Here is a 20783-nt window from a genome sequence, read left to right as displayed (position 1 = left end):
ATCGTAGCTGCCTGTAGTGTCTTGCCACATTAGAGACGAGGCGACACGCGAATCTTACTCGTCGCGCACTGCCTTTGTCTGCTTCATCGGTAGCCCTCTCAAATGAAACGCATGCGATGTCTGTCAGGGGTAGGGACATCTTCACTGAAATCCAATCCACATGAAAGGAAAGGAAGCAGACAAGCACCCGGATAAGCGACACGTACCAGACGGAGTTTGTACACCTGCCAGAGGCTCGCCCTCACGAAGTGGAGGTACCGTGTTTGGGGTTCCTCCGGTACCTTTAGTTTCGAGAGAACGTGCAAAAAACGCAATCATTTAGGCGATACACCAATCATCTTAACGCCTCTGCTGTACCTTTTACTGATCTAGGTTGCCAGAGGCACGATCGGCGTACCGCTGTGAATTCGAACCCCCCCTTCTGAGAACCGACTTTCTGTCAAGTGGAGGCCTTCTTGTCAGAAGGAAATGGCCCCTCTGAAACGCGTGACCAAAAGTGTGTGTGTGTGTGTGTGTGTCAAGTTGTGGCACCAAGACCGCGTGTTGGTAGGAACCTCGTTCGGAGTCTTTGCTCTACGAAATCGAGAATAGTGAATCTTGTCAACAGCGTCAAGCTACAATACCATGGCGAGTCGTTTCAGCACCCTTGTGCACGAGTTCCGCCTGATGCAGAAAACTCTTTCTGGTGGCGAGACCACCGGGCCGAGTCTGCATAGACACATTCACGAAATCTTTCAGGTCGCGTCAATGCGTGCACCCCAGCTAGTGGGGGTCGGAAACGGGCAAATAGCGGCAATCTTGACAAGTATACGCAGTGGCTCTGGTCGAATGCTAGTTTCTTACGGATTTTTCGGGAGGAAAACACGTAGTCATCAGCCGTCGATTTAGAAGGCAGATGTAGTGTCTGGGTGTCAAACGCTTCTACGAAACTTCTTTCCGCGTGACTTCGACTGCCCAACGACTGGGTGAGTCCTCCGCTTTTGGGGCAGGCGCGGAACAGCAGTCTGCTCGTCTTTCAGAATTGCTTCTAGCTGAACGAACAGAGCAGGACTGTTTGCTAGCTTCAGAGATTGCCTAGTTCCCACCTCCCAACGCGAACGGTCTTCAAACACATACGAGCAACAGAACATAAGACGAACACTGGTAGATTTCCGGATACCGAGTTTCGTCCGCGAGGTGTGTGCACGGGGGAAAAGGAGGCGAAAGGGGAGAAACAGAGGCTGGTAACGGGACATGAACAGAGAAGAACCGAGCTCCCTTCAGACTCACCACTGCTGCCTCCTATCCTTTCCCCCCCTACCACACCAAGAAAACCTAGCGGGTCTTCTTCCGCTTTCTGCTCTCCCCTCTCGGGTGCGTCTGTTCACTTTTTTCACTCTTTGTTTCTGCGCATTTCCTTTGCTTCAGCGGCGAGATTGCCGAACACCTCATCGGGAACGTCGCCCTCCAGATCGATGTCTACTTCTTCGTGTCGCTCCCTGTCTCCCCCTTCTGCGCGGCTTCTCGCGCCCGGCCGAGCGTCGGTGATGAAGGCTTTCTCCCGCGCCGAAACGAAGTCGTTTCCAACTTGTCTCTCATCCAGGTAGTACCCCAGGCCTTGCGCTCCTCTGTGGAAGATGTAGCCAGGACGAACCCCCTGCAAGTCAAAACAGAGAAACCGCCGCCGCCAACCTTGAACTTGACTCGCGGGATGTGAAAACTCTCAGCATCGAGGCGACGTGCACATCTCGAATCTCAGAGAAATCCAGAGGGTTCCTCAGAGTACTCCGAAAGCACAGCCTAAATAGCCGGTGGACAAACCAACGCTGAAAAAAAACCTCGAAGAGCACATACCTGGAAACCAGAAACAGCCAAGAAGAAAGGCGCGTCCGGCGGAAGAGATGCAAGCATGCGAGCGCGCGCTCGCATGTCTTGAACCTAAAAAGCCAGACACACATAAATCACATGCATACGTACACATGCAAATATATATATTTGTATCTATATATATATATATTTCTCATGCGGAAAAAGAGCTATACACGTGCGTTCTTCGCAAGCATATATATATATATATACCTGTGTTTATATTGGTGAACTGACTGTCACATTTATTCCTACTTGTTCATGTATGCGTTTCTAGGATCTTTACGAGCGTTGTTTTCTGTTCGCTTCACATTTGTCGATAAGCCGCTTTCGATTCTGTGTCCGGCAGCCTCTCCACCTGAGCAGCGTCCCAGGTGTCCAGGTGAGCGTCACCTTCGCCGCACAGGTGCATACGTTGATCCTTGTACCCTGTGCACGCGAGACCTCAGTGTGGGATAAGAGCTCTCTCTGCTTTTCAGTTCGATTCCTTACTCGCTTGAACTCTTCTTCGGCCTGTGCAATTTCTGCGTCGTCGAGTTCCTTCTTCTTCTTCAGATACAGTTGCTCTTCGAGAGCCTTTTCCCTCATTTCCAGCTTCCGCTTTGCTTCCTCTTCTTCCTTCAGCTCCTTCTCGGCCGCCGCGAGCGGATTCAGCACCGCAGCCGGCGCGTCCGTATCTGCCAGCTCAGAGACGTTCTGATGAACTTGGCTGTACTGCGCCTGCACGCTTCTCTTGACGCGAAGCATGTCTTTGAACGTCTCTTCGTTTCCGTACGAGACCTCAAAGTCTTTCCACGCCTGGCATGCAAAACAAAGCAACGCATCGACATCTACACAGCCACGAAATCGAAGCGGTACGCGTTTAAGATCTTTCTCTACGCAAATACGAAGGTGCACATACATATTTACGTAGCTTTCTGAGTATGCATGCATACAAATGCATATATACGATATATATACGTATATATTTGTGTTTACTTAGGTAAGAAAGGCACATGCACAGAGAGAGACAAAAGTTTCGGAAAGCGCGTGGGGTTTTCCAGAGATGAAAGAAAAGTCTGGAAACCTCCCGAGGCCCTGTTGCATGTGTGCATGTGCGTGTAGACTGGGTCGCAGAGAAACAACAGAAATAGTTTTCAACCACTTGGATCTGAAAAAAGACATGCATGCAAAACAAATAATACCCACATACTCGTACACACTTTTACAGACAATATATATATACATATATATATATATGTATATATAAGCAGTGGCTTTTGTGGAGTGACACTCGGTGGTACGAAGACGTTGAGAGTCGACAGGCAAACACGGAGAAGAGAACAAGCCAGCGCATGGAGGAGACGTGATCTTTTGCGTGAGTGCACGTTGTGACTTTCACAAGTCTTTGCTTTACCTTCCAGAATTCTGGATCTCTGCTGGGATCGCACATCTGAGAGCAATGTTCGTAGATCGCTCGGCATCTGTCGACTTCTCCCAAGCCCTTCTCCACGGCTGCATATCGCAAGCACATGTCCCGAGCCTGCACGCCGCGCAAGCACAGAGTTTTCAGAGTTAGATCTTGTGAAACTTCAGTTGATGTTTCTTTCAAATGCGACGAAAAGTGAACATCAACACGGAAACAACCTGACCTGAATATCGCAGAGAAAAGGGACAGCCTGGAATCCACCATGGCGAGGGCGAAAGCGCTTACAGGCACGACTTGCACATGTGGGTGTTCTGAAAACGAATTGTACTTTGAGTGCGTTCATCGATTACAGTCCAGAACCAAGTGAATCTCCATTCATATCTGTCGCCGGATCTGGTCAAAAATCCGTCAACCTGCTTCACCCCCGCGAAAACGAGCATTTATTCTCGAGAGTCGAAGGACACTCGAACTCTTACACGTAGTCTGTATCCACATTTTGTTCCCTCGAAGGAAGGACGTTGAACTTTCGCATGCAACGACTTCCGACGAAAGACAGATAGTTTATCTCGAACATTTGGAGACGAAAAAAAGACCACCACGCCTTTCCCGTACCCTTCGAGCGATTTTCTTGAATTTCCACGCCATATATCCCGCTTGACCTCTCACCTGTTTTTCAGGCAAATTCTCAATCGCTTCTTCGTAAATTTGCCGCGTCCTGGCAACTCCCAGAAGCTCCGTCGTCTGCAGGGGCAGCGAAAGAAAAAATGCTGTTCGATTTGCGCAGTGGGAAGCCAGATCGACCAACGCGTCTTTGTCGTTTCGAATCTCCGACAAAAACGCTGCAGAAAGACCTGCGAAAATAGTGTGTGAGAACCTGGACGGCTTCTCCTGCCGCTGCCAACACACTGCCGCCTGAAGGACAGATCACGTCGTCCCCTCTCTTTTCGTCTGCACTTCGCACTGATCTACAGCTACACTGATAGCAGCTGAGCGTAGTGCGAACCCCGTCTCTCTTCTATCTCTCCTCTCTCTCTCTTCTCTCTCTCTTCTCTCTCTTCTCTCACCCTCGCAATGTAGATGAGGTACATGTCGAGTTTCTCTTCCTGGGGAACAGCCTTGGTGGCGGCTTGGTAGATGGTCAGCGCGTGCTTGGCCAGCCCAAATTCTTCCTCGAGCTTCGCGTAGAGGAGAAAGAAACGTTTGGCATGCTGCGCAGGGACAGACGCTGTCGCTTGCTGGAAAAGCTCCCGAGCACGCTCGAGCTTCGAGCTGCCGTACCGAGACACAAACTTTGTCAAATACATCAGCCACAAGTCGTTCAAGTGTGGCCAGCAGAACGCCGCGATCCCACGCTCGTACACCTTGAAAGACTCCTCGAAGAAACGATGTTCCTGCACAAAGGCCTCACAAAACACCAGATCTCCGAAACAGTGACAAATCGTTCCCCTCAGCAACCCTCACACACAGTACCAAAAGACATCGAGAAATCCATCAATATGTATAAATATATTGATGTGTAGAGATGAATGCATATGGATACATGTATGGGTCTTGATACGGATATATCCATATCTACCTATATCTATATATATATCTATATATATATATATATAAATCGAGACAGAGAAGGCAAAGTGACGAACGAAACGTTGTTCCAGAGACTTCTCTCCTGTGCCTATTTGTGGGGGTGTGTGGAGAGATTCGCAGTGTCGTGGCGCCGAGGAAAGACCAAATCATCAGCACGATAACGCGAAGTCGCGCTGCAAAGCCGCACAGCTTGTGCACACCGGAGAACTGGAGAGACGTAAGACCAGAACTGCAGAGTCTTCGACGAACCTCGAGGAAATGGGCGTAGTTGATGACCAGCTGCGGCGTGATGACCTTCAGCTGAAACATCTTGTTGTAGCAGAGACGAACGGTCTCCGGCGAGCCAGTCATTTCCTCCTGCACCGCAAGGCACATTTCGTTTTTCGCGTTCTGACAGCGGATTCCTCCTTCACTTTTTGACGACGCTGGGTGTGCAGACAAACGTCTAGGCTTGTTGTCTCTGAACCCCGGCCTCTTTGGTCCCGTCAGAAACCAGCTTTCAGCTTCTCCGAAGAGACTTCACACGCATTCGCAACAGAAGTTCCGAGATCCCCAAACATGCGCGCCATCGAAGCAATCACAACGCAACGCAACCTGAAACCCCAGCCTCACACACGGGTGCCTCCATCAAGGTGCACAAGCAGATATATACACACATATATTCATACACCCTCACACATGCACATATATTTAAATATAAATATATAAATATATAAATATAAATATGTACATATATATATATATATGTACATATATATACGTATGTGTGTGCATTTGTGTGTGTGTGTGTCTGTGTTCATGTATGTAGGCATGTACCTCTCTGTCTATTAAGATATGCGACTCTGTCCGAATACCGACGAGCAGCATTTTTCTGAGAGAGCGAAACTCGACTTCCTTACCACATCCGCAGCCAAACTCCAGAGCTTCACGCTGCGAAACAGCTTCGCCTGCGCGCTGTCGGGGTCGGCGTCTCTGGGCCGACTGATGGCGCGCCGCACCAACTCGAGAGCTCGCTTCCACTCCTCGCGTCTCAGCTCCATTTCAACCGCCTCGCACCAGATGCTCGCGAGCTCGTCCACTGTCCTGACTCGCGCCTTCGTCGCCTTCTCGAATATAAGCCGAGCGTTCGGCAAGTCCCCGCGGTCTTCGTAGTAGCGCGCAAACGCGATCCATAGCACTGAGACTCGCCCCACCGCTTGCTGCGGATCCACCGTCGCCACCGCTTCGCTGAAGGTCTCAACTTCCTGGAAAAAAGAAATCATTCACATGCAATCACATCGATGCTATACTTCTTACCTAATAGACATACACACATACATAGACATATATATTTGCATGTTTGCAACATGGCCACAAGTGTATATATATATATATATATGGCTGGAGTCCCCTGTTTCGTGTCTCTGGCTGTCTCTTTGTATCTGCTTATCCAAATGTGAGGGAAGTCGCTTGTGCTTTACCTCCACAGGCGCATGTGCACACACAGACCCACATAAAGATATATTTCTAAACAATTGCATATATGGATATATGCATATATATACATATATACATATATATATGGATGGCTTTTCTGGCGTGCCTGCCGACAGACGTCAGCTGTCGCGAGTGTGCTGTTTCGGCTGCCGTTTCTGAAGAGGTACCTTTGCGGTATCTCCCTTGAAGAGGTCGACTCTGGCCAGCCACTCATGAACGTTGTGGGGGTTTTGTCTGAGCTTGCAGCTGGAGACGAGGAGAGGCCTTCGTTCCGTGAGGAACTCGAGGCGCGTCATGAGGAAGTCGACCTCCTCGCTCTGCTGCTTCTTCTTCTCCTTTCTGCGTCGTTTCCTCTCTCGCCGGTCTGCCGCGTCTTCCGAGGCGGCGCAGTCTGGGCCTGCGTTCTCCTCGTCCTCGAGCTCCTTCATCTTCGCCGCCAGCAGCGACTCTTCGAACTGCACAAAGGCGTCGTAGACGAGGGCGAGGTCGTGGAGAGTACCCACACCGCATAGGGCCTCCTCGAAGACGTCGCGAGTCTTCTCCAGCTGGCCGAGACGCACGAAATGGGAGGCGAGAGCGCACCAAAGTTTCCCCACTTGGTCTGAGAAGCGGCTGATGCCTGACCGCAGGACTGCCTCCGCGCGGAGACTCTTGATCTCTCTCGGGTGCTTGCACACGAGGTCGCAGAGCTCCAGCCACAGTTCATGCTTCGTTCGCTGCGTCTCCGAACTCTCGTCGTTCACGACTTCAGCCAAGAGCCGCGCGGCGTCGTCGTAGCGACCCACCTCGGGGCTCTGCAGATACGCGATGAAGTCTTCGACTTTCTCCGGAAGCAACATTAGACAGCGACGATACACGCGCAGCGTCGTCTCCACAACGCCCGCTTCCTGAACGCTCCACCCCGGAAAACGCCCGGCTTTCATCCGTCGCACGCGAAGCATCGCATGTCCAAAAAGGACGACAAACGAACGGCGAGAAACAGCGCCAACTCCGACAAAGCGCACGCTAAAGTCACACAAGAGTCACGTATGCGTCCACTCACAAAACAGACACATATATACACACATACATGTACATACACATACCCACCCTTGTATGTGCTGTGCAATAAAGTCAAATCCATGCAAAGATACATACACACATGCATATATATATATATATATATATACATATATACATATATACATATACACATATATATATATATATATATGTATCTACCTACACATGTAGGTGAGTGAGTGCATGTAGAGGAGTGAGCATATGTATATGTATATATATATATATAGGGGAAAAGGTGGAAGTCTGTACGGAAGAGAGTGGAGACGCAAGACGAATTTGCAGATGTGGATAGATGCAGACAAGAGAGATGAATGTAGAGACATACAGAGCGAGACAAAAGAGACAGTGACGCAACACCAGACGGCACTCGGCAGGTGCAGACGCAAGCGAACACAAATGCATACAAGTGTGTAAAATTGGGGAGAGAAAAGTTCTTGTGTACCTTGACGAACTGGATGTATCTGTCCCAGACTTGGTCGTGCTGAGTGACCGCCAGACTTTGGAGAGCTCTGTCGAAGGCGCGTCGGGTGCGCGTGAGGAGTTTCTGCCTCTTCAGGAAGTCGACGAAGAGCATCCAGATCTTCGGCATCCGACTGAGGTGGACGAGGGCGCGTTCGAAGACGACGTTCGCCTCCTCGAAAGGCCTCGAGTCCTCAAGCGGATCGTGGGACGACAGGGACGCGACTCTCTCCTTCAAGTACGCGAACCACAGTTTGTAGCTCCCAGGCAGTCCTCGCAGCGCGCGCTCGTACAACAGAAACCTGCGAAGCACCCGCGAAACTCGAAAAAGGTGCAAACAGAGGCCGAGAAGGACAACGAGGCAGACGAAAGCACGAGAGAGAGACAACGACGGCAACTGCACGCCCTCTCAACACAAAGACGCGAAGGGAAGCAAACAGTCAAAAAGAAAGAAAAAGGAAAGAGACAGAAGAAACAAATGCAGAAAGAGAAAGAGAGACATGTCCACACTGACCACACACAGGGACACAGCGGCATACAACTACAAAAATCTTGACCCCACAACCTGTACGCATTTGTGCACAGATGCATGCATGCAACAAACTCCTATTTCTACTATTACACATATACTCACATATACATACATACACACACATATACATATATATATATGTATATATATATATGTATATAAGTCTACGCCTTTGGCCTACCGTGTATAGGGCGGCGCATCTTTTTTTGAGTTGAGGTATCCGACCCAGACTTTGACCTGGAAAGGGTCTCTCTGCAGCTCTTGTTCGTAGACAATGTCTGTCTCCTTTGTGACGAAATTGAATTCGTCGAGAGACACCGAAGCCTCTCCACCTGCAACGGCCTCGCTGGAGGATGCGTGGTGAGACGAGGCGCCTTCGTCAGGCGCCGTCGCGACGGCTGGCGGCATCCTGCTTTCGGGGGATCTCTGTGAATGTTCAACGTCAAGTTGCAGAAGACTTGCGCGAAAAGCGCTCGCGCCTTTCTTCGAGGTTCTTCTGCCGTCAGTCCGAGAACAGAGACAGACACGAGGAGAGGAAAAGGAGAAGAAGAAGAAGACGCAGCAGAGAAGAAGAACGAAGGAGACCACAGAGGGGAGAAGAGAGCAAGACCTCGTGGAAGGACGACTGCGTTTTCTCCACAAGACAGCAGGCGAGGCAGGCCAAGCAAGAAAAGAGACGAAAGAAAGACTTCTGCGAGTACAAAGCCGAGGAAACTGCAGAAAACGAAACTTTGTCAAAGAGGATTGAAGGCTTTACAGAGAGAGACAGCTTTCCGCTGCACTCCAGGAGAGGCGAAGGGGTGCAACGAGGATAAAATGCGAAGCAGAAAGGAGGAAGCAGCGAAACAAGAGGAACTGAGGGAGCAAGGAGACGAAAAGCGAGAAGCAAAGAACGAGGGAAAACGAAGGCGAGCACAGACGAAAAGAAGAACGAAGAGACGACCACGACGTTAAAGCCGCAGCAGTGTTTCTCCTCGCTCGCCTGTTTTCTTCCGAAGAAAAAGGCGAGAGGTTTGTTTTAAACCTTATGAAGAAAAAGGAGAGAGTTTTGTTTTAAAAGGGAGAAAAATTCACAAGTTCCTACTAAATCCCCCACTCGTCAGTTTGTGGTCCTCCAGAGATGAGGAGGGAAAGCAGTCCGACACCGTCGAAGAAGAAATCGCTTTCGCCAATTTTCTTCCGTCGACCTCCGACATGTCTCGTCTCCCCCTCATCGCATTGCTGCTTCTCGCTAGAAGAGCAGCAGAAAGAGAAAGTAAATCTTTTCTCCAAAAAGAGCTGCATTCGTATCGGGTTCGTTTTTTCTCGACAAGGCATGCGCGCTTGTGTCCGCCGCCCTCGCGCGGCCTCGCGCGCCCTCGCGCAGATGCGAGAAAAGTGGAAAAAGTCCTGTGTTTCAGAAAGATACAGTCTTCCTCTGTTCTTCCGTTCACCGCGCATTCAGCTCTCTTTCTTCTGAGACGTTCTGTCCTCCGTCTTTTCTGCCTTCTGCTTGCTTGCCATGGCCGTACCTCTCACACGACAAGCTCCTGTCTCTCCTCAACCTGCTCTTTCTGGGTCGTAGAAAGACATACATGCATATACAGTCAAAACAGGATACACACTATGGAGACTTGTGGATACTTTCTATGTGAAAATGCGCACTTGTGCGGAGGTGTATCGGTCAATCGACAAAATGACCTACACAAGACGGTGTCAACAGATACGTAGTGAATCGACAGACAGACATAACGCCATACATGCTTTTGTTGCCTGCATCGTTATGCACAATTTATCCAGATTTATCCATATTTATATGTATTTATCCATAATTTTCCACATTTATCCATAATTATACATATGTATATATGTATATGTGTATACATTTACATACATAAATAAATAAATATATATATATATATACACTATGTGTTTGGACGGAAGCGAGGACGAAGAGGGGATGTGGAAAAGAGGAGAGAAAAGACGCGAAATGCGCGATGGAGACGCAGAGACAGCTGAGGAAGGATTGGAGATTCGAGAAACAGCCTTCGGCCTAGAGCAGCGCGCGGTGTACAGACACTTGGACCGGCGGCACGAAGAAATCGACGACTCTGTTTTCCTTCCTTCTGCCTTCGACCTCTCCTGTCGCCGCCTGCCCCAGGGGTCGCTCTTTTACAGTCCTCTTCGAACGACTGTCTCTTCCTCGCACCACAGACATCTGGAGAGGACAGCGAGAGGCAAGAGCTGCAGGAAAGGCACACAGGTGGAGGCAGACGCCGGAGAACAAGAAGAAGGAGAACAGAGAGAAGAAGAAGGAGAAGATGGAGAAGAAGAGAGAGGGGAGTGGAGCGAGAGATCAGCGAGGTCTTCGCATTTGGTGGACCACTGCGGGGAGACAGCGATGGTGAGTTTGTTGATTGTGGGCGACCAAAATGCAGGGAAGAGCACTTTTCTGCATGCGTTTTGCCGAGACCGTCTCGGCGCTCGCTTCCTCCAGCTCACGTCTTTCCTCCCCTTCCTTCAAGCTTCCTTTTCGAACGCGCGTCTCATTTTCCTGAGAGAACAGGACTTCCAAGAAAAAGGACAGCCGCGAAGGAAACAAGAGACCGCGAACGAAGACAGCCGACGCAGCGATGTGCTTCCTGAGGAGAGAAAACCATCGCAGAACAACTGCACTCAACCTGATCCCTTCAGTTCTTCTTCTCCGTCTTCTTCATCTTCGCCGCCTTTATCTTCCTCTTCGCTCGAGCCTCCCGCCTCTGCTTTGTTGTCTGTTTGTCGAGATGAACAGCCTTTCTTGGACAGCGACGTCGCGCGTGCTCTCGTTCTCTTCACTTTGGAGGACTTCCTGTTCTTCTGCTCCGAGTTTTCAGTTCCATTCACTGTTTCCTCCCCGTCTCCCTCTTCGATTTCTCCTTCGCCTTCTTCTTCCGGGTCTCTGCTCTTCTCGGCGTCGACGCGATACGTCGCGCTGCATCTGCTGGAGCTAGGAGGAGACCACTTGGATCGCCTGCTTCACTTTTTTGCGGCTCTCCGGAGCTCAGAAGACGCGGAGCTCCCTCCGACATCAAGGGACGACGAAGAGCCAGCACTCGACGCCGCTAGACAGCTGCTGAGAGAAGAAAAAACGTTTTTCAAAAGAGTCTTCAACAACGCGGCAGAGGGGCTCTTCGGAGACCACCGCCTGCTCCGCCTGTCAGCGACGAAAGAACGAGAACGAGCAGACGAAGAGACGGGGGAAAGGGAGGACAAGGAAGAAAAGGAAGAAAAGGAAGAAAAGGAAGAAAAGGAGGAAAAGGAAGGAGAACAGAGGGGAGAAAACGGAGACGAAGAAGACCGCAATGCGCAAGAGCTTCTTCGACTGCTGCGTAGATCCGCGGAGCTGGTTGGAGATGCCGAGCAGATTGTCTACTTTGTCAATTGCCGGTGTTTGTTTCCTCGGCTCGATTCACGAAAGAAAGAGGAGGGACATGAAGCAGGTCCGCCGAGCACAGAGGCTTCAAGAGACAGGGACGACGCAGCCGGCAAAACGTCTGGAGAAACGACCGGAAAAAGCAGCCTGCCGTCTTCTCGGCCTTCGTCTCAAGCTCGTCACGGTGCCGATTCTTGTTTCTCTTCCTGTTCTCGTTCTTCCCTTTCTTCCTTTGGGCTGTTGAGTGTCGAGGGATTCGCGTCGCTGCTGCGGAAGCTGCATGCTCTGGCGACTGTTCAGAGTCTCTCGCGAGAGGATTCGTTTCTCTCTTCGCCGTCGGCCTCTGTTCCTCGTCAAGGCCTCGTCTTCGCATGCAGTCGGCTGCCAGACTCTAGCGACCGGAACAGTGTCCCACCTCGTCGTGCGTCTCCCCTTCCTTCTTCCTCTCATGCTTCCTCGCCTTCTTGTTCTTCCTCGCCTTCTTGTTCTTCTCTCTCTTCTTCTTCGCCGTGGTTCCGCGAGAATTTCCGGAGGGCACTGAAGGCCGTGCGCTGCGTCTCTCGCGCGCCAGAAGGCTCCGCCAGTGGGCGTCGAAATGAAGGAGACAGCGAAGCAGAAAGGAAAGGAGGACGAGAAGAACGAGAAGGACGAGAAGAAGAAGATGATGATGATGAGTTGTATGCGGAATTCGAGAGGATCGTGGAGAGCGTAAAACGGAAGGGCATCTCTTGGCTGGAAGGTGGAGAAGCTTCAATGCACGGCGGAGACAACGGTGAAGGGGACGCAGCGCGAAGACGAAGAGAAGAAGAAGCAAGGAGGAAAGAAGAAGAGTCGTGGAGGCCATTTGAAGAAGACGAGACAACCGGAGAGGTGTGGGTTCGCGCGAGAAAAGAAGAGGAACAGCGTCTGTATCACCACCCGGTCTTTCTCTTTCTTTCCGCGTTCTTCTCCTTCCTTTGGTTTCGTCGACAGCTGAACGATCGTCCGTCTCTCTCCACCCGTCGGCGCATGCAAAGGTGCTCATGCAACTATTCTCTCACCTGTGTATCGCGTTTCCACCTGCGTGGAGTCTTCCCTCTTCGACTTCTCACAGAAGAACAGACACCCTGTCTCTCTTCTCCTTCTCTTCCTTCTCCTCTACCTTCTCCTCCTTTGTCTCCTCCTTCTTCCTATTCTTCTTTAGCTCCTGTCTCTACTGTTTCTGGATCTGCTGCGTCGTCGGTCCATCCTCCCTTTTCTGTGGCGAGTCTGGTGAGATTTCTCGTGTGTCTTCTTCAGTGCTTTTGTCAGGAAACAGCTTCCTCTGTGTTTTCGCGTCAAGTCGGCAAGAGGCAGCAATTGCCAGGACTCCCTCCGTCTGCTCTGTCTCCGTCAAAGGGAGAAAGGGGAGGCGCGGGAGAGAACGAAGGAACGGCAGCAGACCCAAGACCCGAGGAAGGGGAAGAAAAAGACGCGGAAAGCAAAAACGGAGAGGACAAGAGAGGTGATGAAGAGGGAGGTAGAGATGAACAGGAAGGGAGAGAGGGAGACAGAGAGGACGCAGGGCTCCGTCAGGACGCCTGTCGAGCTACTGCGTTGACTGGTCCTGCGTTGACTGGCGAGCTGGGGAGGCTGACGCTCCTCGCTTTTCTCCGAGTAGCTGAACAACTGAGAAGAGGAGCTAGACCTTACTCAACACCGACTTCTCTTTCTTCTCCCTCTTCTTCTCTCCCCCACTCTGTGGTGGATTTATGGATCTCGGGGGTCGACGTCGCGGAGGCTCTAGAAGAGGACCACGACTACCACGGCTCGAGATGTGAGAAAGCAAGCGAAGAAGGAGAAGAAGACTTCCTTCCCCCCCGAACAGTTTTAAACGCTTTTCCTCTTCTTGCACGGGGCCTCGTCGGAATCTCCGCTGCCTCGCCGTTCTCCCCTCTGTCGGAACCTTTCCCTCCCGTTGCTCTCGAGCTGCGGTGGGCAGCAGAAGCGGAGAGAGAAGAAGAGAGAGAAGAGAGAGAAGCAGGAGAGGGAGGAAGAGGGGAGCCAGGACAAGCAATTGTGGCCTGCACTGGAGATCCTAAGGAGAGGAAAAGGAGAATGCGGTCCTTGCTGGTTGTGCCTCTGCGGCGCACACTGTCTTTCTCGCTAGGTTCGTCTTCCTCTTCTTCTTCGTGTACGCCTCTGTCTGAAGGGTCGTTCTTGGCTATTCGGATGCCCTTCCACTCGGATTTCTTTCGTCTTCTTCTCGCTCGTCTCCGACGCAACGCTCGCTGCGGTCCTCTGCCTCCGCGCTTTTGGACGGGATGGGGAGAGGCTGCTTCGCTTGGCTCTGGAAGACAGGGAACAGCGACAAGGCAAGAGTCAGGAAGCAGAAAAGATGAAAGACTTAGAAAAACGGAGAAAACACCGCGGTCTGCAGGGAGAGAAAGACACGGGAAGCGAGACGAAAAGGACGGCGGGAGAGACCTTCTGGAAACGAGACAGGGACAGGAAAGCCGTGACGAAGCACGAGGACCCGACACAAGCAGAGAAGGAGCAGAGGAAGAAGCAAAGGGGGAGATGGATCGAGGGGAAGGAACGAAAGAACGAAGTGACACAGAAGAAAAATGTGAAAAGGAAGAAAGGACAGAGGGTGGAGAGCTTGGGGAAAAGAAGACGAAAGAATTACCGGAAATGCTGCACTGGAATGGAGACGATGCTTTGATCAGGCGCGCTGTCGGAGCTGCTGTGCAGAAGCAAATTCGTCAGCTTGGCTCGCGTCTTTCCTCTTTGTTTGAAAAACGAAGTGAAGAGAAAAAAACAGAACTTCTTCAGCAACTGGACACAGGCAAAGGCCTTACTCAGGAACGTCGCTCTGGCGTTCGAAGCAGAGAAAGAGAGGGGAACGCAGAGACAGAAAAGGAAAAGCAGGGAGAAGAAAAGGAGAAAGGAGAGGAAGAGAAAGGAGTGAAGGGAGAAGAAAGAGGCAGAGTCATTTCTTCTCTTGTGCACAGCATTTGCGATGAAGCACACATCCTCATGCAGCTTGTAGGGGATCTCGCGCTTCTCGGGAGCTTTCACGGTACAAACGAACGAGAGGTCGGAGAAACTGACCACCAGGCAAGCGAAGCGGAAACGAAGGAAGAACAAGGAGTAGAAGAAGAAAGAGAAGAAAGAAAAGAAAGAAAAGAAAGAGAAGGGAAGTCAGTATCGTGGACAGTCGAGCGGTGGAGGCCGTGTGTGGAGGCGGACGGGGGCTGGAAGAAAGTTGTGTTTTTCCTGTCGTCTCCGCAAGCGCGAGAGGCAAGAGAGAGAAGCGAGGAAGGGATACCGAGAGGAGACCGAGAAAGACCCTCCACGTGGATCCACGGACTGGATGCGCTGTTGAAAGAAATGGTGCAAGGAACGGAACGAAGCAGGGAGAGTGGCGGAAAGAGGAGTTCTCGTCTTTCCTGCAGATTTGCGCGAAGCGGCAACAACCACGGCGGAGACGCAGCGACGGAGAGCAGCGCAAACGAAGACTCTCGGAAGGTCAAGGAAGACAACTGTCACGAACGGCAGGAAAGAAGGAGAGAAGAGAACGGAGCAGCAGACGATGGAGGAAGAGAGAACGGAGAAGGAGACAGGGGAGGAGAAAGAAAGAAAGGAGACGCAGAAAAGAGAGGAAAAGGAGAAGGAGAGAGAGGAGAGTGTCTAACACTGTTGCTGCGTGAACTGTGGGAGAAAGAAGGTCTGCGAGTTTACTCTTGCGGTTGTCAACCGATCGAAGGATACAGCGAAGCAAGAGAGCGGAAAGGGGGATAGAAGAGCTGTGTCAGGAAGCCAAAGAATATACGCTGCGCTGAAGTGTAGGAACAGGATGAGTTCAACACCGGCGGGAACGTGTATCGAGAGAGGTAGACACAGAGACAGAGAGAGAGGGACAGAGAAAGGCATTTGTAGAAGGGAGAGAGGAGGAAGAAAGTAAAAACGAAGAGGAAAATGCAGCTTGCTAGTCACTTTCTCGTGTCGAAGAAGAAAGTCGATGTGACTGTTGAGTTTAAGCCACTTCGGCGTCTTGTTCGTGTCTGCGGTTTTCCAAGCAGGTTTGTGCTCACTTCTGAGTTACCCTATTTTTCCAGTTCCGAATTTTTCGTCAGAATGCCTCCACGTGAAAGCCTTCTCTTGTTCATCTTCCTTGTCTGTCCTTCTCTGCCGTCCTCGGATTCTCTGTCCTATCTGTGTCTCGACCGAAGCGCATGCACCGAAACGAGAAGTACCTTACATGTGGAGTTCTTCTAAGAACAGCCCAATATACATAGGCATATATATATATATATACATGCAGAGAGAGAGACATAGATAGGTACACGGATTGGTAGATAGATGTGAATAGAGAAATAGATAGGCGCAGATAGATAGATATTTTTAGAAAGGAAGTCATCGGAGAGTTGCTTCTCTTGTTTAAGTATATATATATATATATATATATATATATATGTTAACATGTGTGTTTGTGGGTCTATGTTTTTCCAATGCGGTCGGATGTTGCCGAGCAAATGAGAGTGAAAAGAAGGAAAGCAAGGTGAAAGTGAGTAGATCTAATCGTTGAATATGGGGAAACCCAGTTCATTGGATAGGGTCAAGCGTGACGAAATGTGGAGGAAATAGAAACGCGAAGAAGTGCTCTATAGGAGTCGTTTGCCTAACACGGAAGTCATTGAGAAATCCGGCAGCTTTCTCACCGTATCCCTCCTTTTTCGTAGAGTGGGAAACGAAAAAGTTCGAATTGTCTTATTTCCTTCCACTTTCGTCAACGCTCTCTTCGCCTCTCTCCTCCTGCCTCTCCTTGCCCTTCTACCGCACTCTCCCCTTCTGTCTCCAGTTCGCCCTTCCTTTATCGTTCGTTCTCTTCTCTTTTTGCTCCTCTGCCTGTCTGTTCTTTCCCTTCTCCTGCTCGTTTTCCTCTCTTTTCTCTCTCCGTTTTCTCTCTTCTCCTACTCCTTTCTCGCCGTTTCGCCCCTGCTCTGAACGCGAGAAAAAAGCCGCCTCGAGAGGGGGAAGGAATCACGAGTTGACGTACTGGCAACAGTTCTCTCTCGACAAACAGAACTGCTCACGTTCGACCAGAGCTACCACGAACTGGCGGTCGATGCGTGTCGAACGTGCAGTTCCCCTTTCTTTCAAATGAGCGTCATGTTCTCGATTCGAAAGTCGCTTACCAAGACCGAACGCAATCTCTCCCATTTCCTAGGACCCTGCGTTTCCTTGTTTTCTCTTCTCGGCTGTGAAGAACTGGTTTGTGGGCGGTTGTCACTGTCGTGTGGAGCTGGTGAAGGACACCGGAGCGTCAAGCATAGACGGTTGCAAGAAATTCATTCTCAGTTTTGAAAAAAAAAGCCAGACAGAGAACTCCGGAGCGTCGACCCTCGCCAGGGGCACAAGGCAGAGCCGACGACTTCTCTCCGCAGCGCGGAAACAGGCAAACTTCATGTTCGCAAGCAGAAATACGCCACATACACGTCAAGAGTTGTGCAGAAAGAAAGCTCGACACACGGTCTCAGGCAGAACGAGACAGAGTTACGGGCAGGCAGCGTGTAGAGTGAAGCGTTTCATGAATTTCGTCTGTCTCCAGAGGCGCTTTCTCAGGCTTCGAGATCTTGTCGGAGAGTGTCGACCTCTTGTTGGAGTTGCTCCACCCGGGCTTTGAGACCTGCATTTTCTTTTTTCAGACTGTCGACCTCGGAACGCAGAGCGTCGATGTCTGCTCCTGAAAGAAAAAGGAGAAAAGGAATTGCGTGAGCTCGTCTGCACAAGGCTCCACAGAGCTAGCAACTCCGTCAAAATTCCCGGAGGATGCTAAGCCCCGTAGGCGAATCCGCATCACTGTTTGCTGCGAATTTCCTGACCCCAGAAAAAGCTGCCTAAAGGCGTCACGGTGCAGGACCGATTTGGCCTGTCTAGTTCTGTGGCGCTTTAGTCCTCGCAGATCGAATGACAACACCGGCTAAAACTCAACTTGCGGAAAAAGGTGAACTCCTTTTCAATGTCTCTCTCTTGCCCGAGAGTGAGTGGACAATGACGGGAAACGAATCTGGAAAAAGGGATCTGTCCGCCTCTCCAGATGTTTCTTTCCATTCTTTGTGGTTGTTTCTAGGTTCCTTCACGTTATGAGCTTCTTAACACAGCAAACGCTTCCGCAGTGCGTTGTCCCCTACAGACGCGGTGTGAAAAACTTGCGCTGCTCAGATGATAAAGAGCTTTCTCCCATTCTGCGGTCGTTCTAGACAGTTTCCACGGCGTCTAAGTCGCCACAGTCAGTTGATATTCTGGGCTCCAGAAAGAGCGTCGATATCTAAAGTCTGTGTGCCGGTTTCGTCCGTGTGTTCGTCTCTTTGTTCCCCTCATCTACGTGCGTGTAACTTGCCGGGTCCCCCGATTTCCTTTTTCCCATAAGACCTGTTTGAATCCTCGAGTCTTTCCACCGTTCTTCCCTGGTTGTGTCCGACTGTTTTCGCTACACTGTACGCAGTTCTTTTCCTCAGCGAAGAAACTTTAAAAGAAACCTCTGCAAAAAGTCGTTTTCTCCGTCCACGTTCTTGATAGCCACCCTGCGATGTGTCTACATGAGAGAGCGGGAGCCGTTGTGTCTCAATAGCAGTGGAACAGAGGAGCCTAGTTTACTGACTATACAGACGACCAAGTTCTCTACAGTTTGGCGGTACAACCTTCTCGCCGTCAGTCTGCCCTCAAAGAAGTGGGGGCAATGTGATCTATTCATTGTAACGGGACACTCGACTGCACCTGCATTACCAACGCAGCATCTCTAGAGAGACTCTGCGCTCCCCGACATACCAGTCGGAGCGCCCAAGTACTTTTTGATATAATCGAGAGCGTTCAGAGGCCGATCAGGTTCCTCGTATAACCCGACAAGAACACGGGAAAGCTGCTGAAGCACGCCTTGATCTTCGAGGTACTTCTTGAATTCCTGTTTCTGAAGTTCCACGGGATCCGCCATCGTTTTGATTCATTGCATTAGAAGCGAGGAGGGGCCGGCTTTTCGTCAATATCGGATTGGGGGCAAAGAACGCACGAACTGTGCGGAACTACGAACCCCAGCGGGAGTCTCGCGGTTACCGCCGTAAAACCCACTGAGAAACAAACAGTACACAGAAGGATGTCCTTCTGTCCGTTTGGTGTTTGGAGAGAAACAAGAGCAGCGACCACAGAAATCGAGTTCTTGAAGCAGGTACAGCGATAAAACACGTTCAGCGAAAACGGGAACGGCGGCGCGGGGAGATGGGCTTCTTTTCTCAGGTCGCCTGTTCTGTCATCCCAGGAACGCTCTTGGATCTAGATGTACCCCTAGACGCATTTCGTGCACTTGCTTTCATTCAACATCTAGTTACAAAAGTCGCAGCAAGATGGAAATTTAGGATGTGCACTTTTCCAGGACTACCTGGAATGAAATTACGCTTCCGCCTTTCAGTTTTCGAAGAAACTACGTATCATGGTGGGCGCATGTAAACTCGTCTCGAACACACCCCTCGTCACGTACTTCACTGTCTTACGACGTTAAGCGTTTTCCACATCGGTTACATTCTGGGCGTAGTCTCTGGGTATAAGCGTTACCCGGCGTACTAACAACGACAGTTTACCGTGTCCCGTCGCATTCAGGAGCATACAGTTATATTCAGTGATCTTCTGCGCCCACAATGGTATAACTCAAGTCGAATAAACCGAGACGATGACCAGAGCCGCGTGGTTCTGCTCTGCCCCGATTTGTTGTCTTTCCCGTTTCCTTACCGTTTTAGTGGCAAACAACCTTCGAGTGCTGCTTCCTACAAGAACAGCCGCAAGGTTCGAGGTCGACGTTAGATTTTTGTTTGTGGTTCTCTTGTCAGAAAAGGTGAGGAGCAGCGCCTTTAGACTGCGAAAGGTGTCGCAAGAAAACTTGCAACTCTTACGGCGGGAACCCGCGCAGATACTGTGTCGGGAGGACCCCGTTACCAGGCTTGCGGTGTTGCGAGGCGAGAACCATTCAAATGTACGAAAAAGATTTGTAAAACTGCGATGATGCATCCTATGAAACGCAAAATCATTCTGCAATACAAATTTCATTACTACATCAAATACGTGGCTTCTGGAGTTTTAATGTTCAACTAACGGCGATAGAAGGAAGTGCGTTTCAGAGAAAGAAATGCTTAGAGCTGGGAACGTCACTTCTAGATGAGCGTGATTCGCATCACCTAAACCACTGGAGAAACAGGGTTTTAACCTCAGAAATACACACACAAAATTTAATCCGTGCATTTGGAAGGCGCACTTCCAAGGGAACTTTCCCCTGTAAAATACGCACTGCGGTGGAAATGGGCCTTCTGCAGAGTATGCACGACGCGTTCGAGTGCTTATTTAGATCTCGAATGTTTTTGTTTACCGGCTCCGAGTTCTACTGTGCGTTTCATGACTATGGTGTTCAGGGCATTGAGCAGAGTTGTATCGAGTGTGTAAATGTATCTCCCAGAAATCGGGATTTTTGTGTCCGTGATGACGAAACACTTGCCATAAAACTCCGGTAGTGAAACGAACTCTGGACGCTCCACCAGACAGCGGGTGTTCGTCGCCGGTGAACGCGCCAGCTGTGAGTGGGTAATCTACTTAGAAAAAGGTAGAAAAGAGGGTACCTCGATCAATGAAGCAAACTTCTTCTGGGAAGTACATACTACGAGTTGGACTGTTTCATGTTATCTAAAAAGCAGTCCGAGACCAAGTTTCGGTGTCGAATCTCTATATCTACGTGTTCATGGTCGAGCGGTCTCGATGGCGAATCTATGACTCTACGAAGTCATTTCACCAAGACCTAGCGCGACCTCGTATTTCCCCGTACCGTCAGTGAACTCTGTCTAATTCAAAGTACACAGTGAGCGAAGAGACAACGAACAAGTCACTGCTGCCAAAAATAGTAAAAACCAGAACGAAGCGCGTCTTTGCGTGGGCCTTCTGCCGCAGCCGCCATCACACTTGAAGCATTTCCTTTGGCGAAACGCACTTCCTCCAGTGCAAATTGAAATGCCCTTTCTGGGCAA

General features: G+C 50.4%; 3 protein-coding genes across 3 annotated transcripts; 1 reads left to right on the top strand and 2 right to left on the bottom strand.

Annotated features, from left to right (window-relative positions):
* Positions 1–165: 165 nt before the first annotated feature.
* On the bottom strand, positions 166–9585 carry TGME49_305240 (XPA binding protein 2 family protein). Its single transcript, XM_002370276.2, has 11 exons — positions 8551–9585; positions 7821–8139; positions 6484–7203; positions 5740–6084; positions 5090–5197; positions 4318–4644; positions 3920–3994; positions 3242–3367; positions 2338–2643; positions 1834–1917; positions 166–1636 (listed from the first exon to the last, which is right to left on the bottom strand). Exons 1-11 carry the CDS (start codon positions 8775–8777, stop codon positions 1373–1375), a joined length of 2901 nt encoding a protein of 966 aa, XP_002370317.1. The 5' UTR covers positions 8778–9585; the 3' UTR covers positions 166–1372.
* Positions 9586–9700: 115 nt separating this feature from the next.
* Positions 9701–16020, top strand: TGME49_305230 (hypothetical protein). Its single transcript, XM_002370275.2, has one exon. The coding sequence runs from the start codon at positions 10276–10278 to the stop codon at positions 15520–15522; it is 5247 nt and encodes a 1748-aa protein (XP_002370316.2). The 5' UTR covers positions 9701–10275; the 3' UTR covers positions 15523–16020.
* Positions 16021–17342: 1322 nt separating this feature from the next.
* Positions 17343–18956, bottom strand: TGME49_305220 (C-Myc-binding family protein; the record flags this gene model as incomplete). The annotated part of the gene is made up of 2 exons (XM_002370274.1): positions 18553–18956; positions 17343–17467 (listed from the first exon to the last, which is right to left on the bottom strand). Exons 1-2 carry the CDS (start codon positions 18713–18715, stop codon positions 17343–17345), a joined length of 288 nt encoding a protein of 95 aa, XP_002370315.1. The 5' UTR covers positions 18716–18956.
* Between the last annotated feature and the right edge of the window lie 1827 nt (positions 18957–20783).

Source organism: Toxoplasma gondii, chromosome IX, assembly GCF_000006565.2.
Source record: "Toxoplasma gondii ME49 chromosome IX, whole genome shotgun sequence".
NCBI classification, from domain to species: domain Eukaryota; phylum Apicomplexa; class Conoidasida; order Eucoccidiorida; family Sarcocystidae; genus Toxoplasma; species Toxoplasma gondii.
Note: the sequence above shows the minus strand (reverse complement) of the source record. Positions and strands in the feature narration are given on the sequence as shown.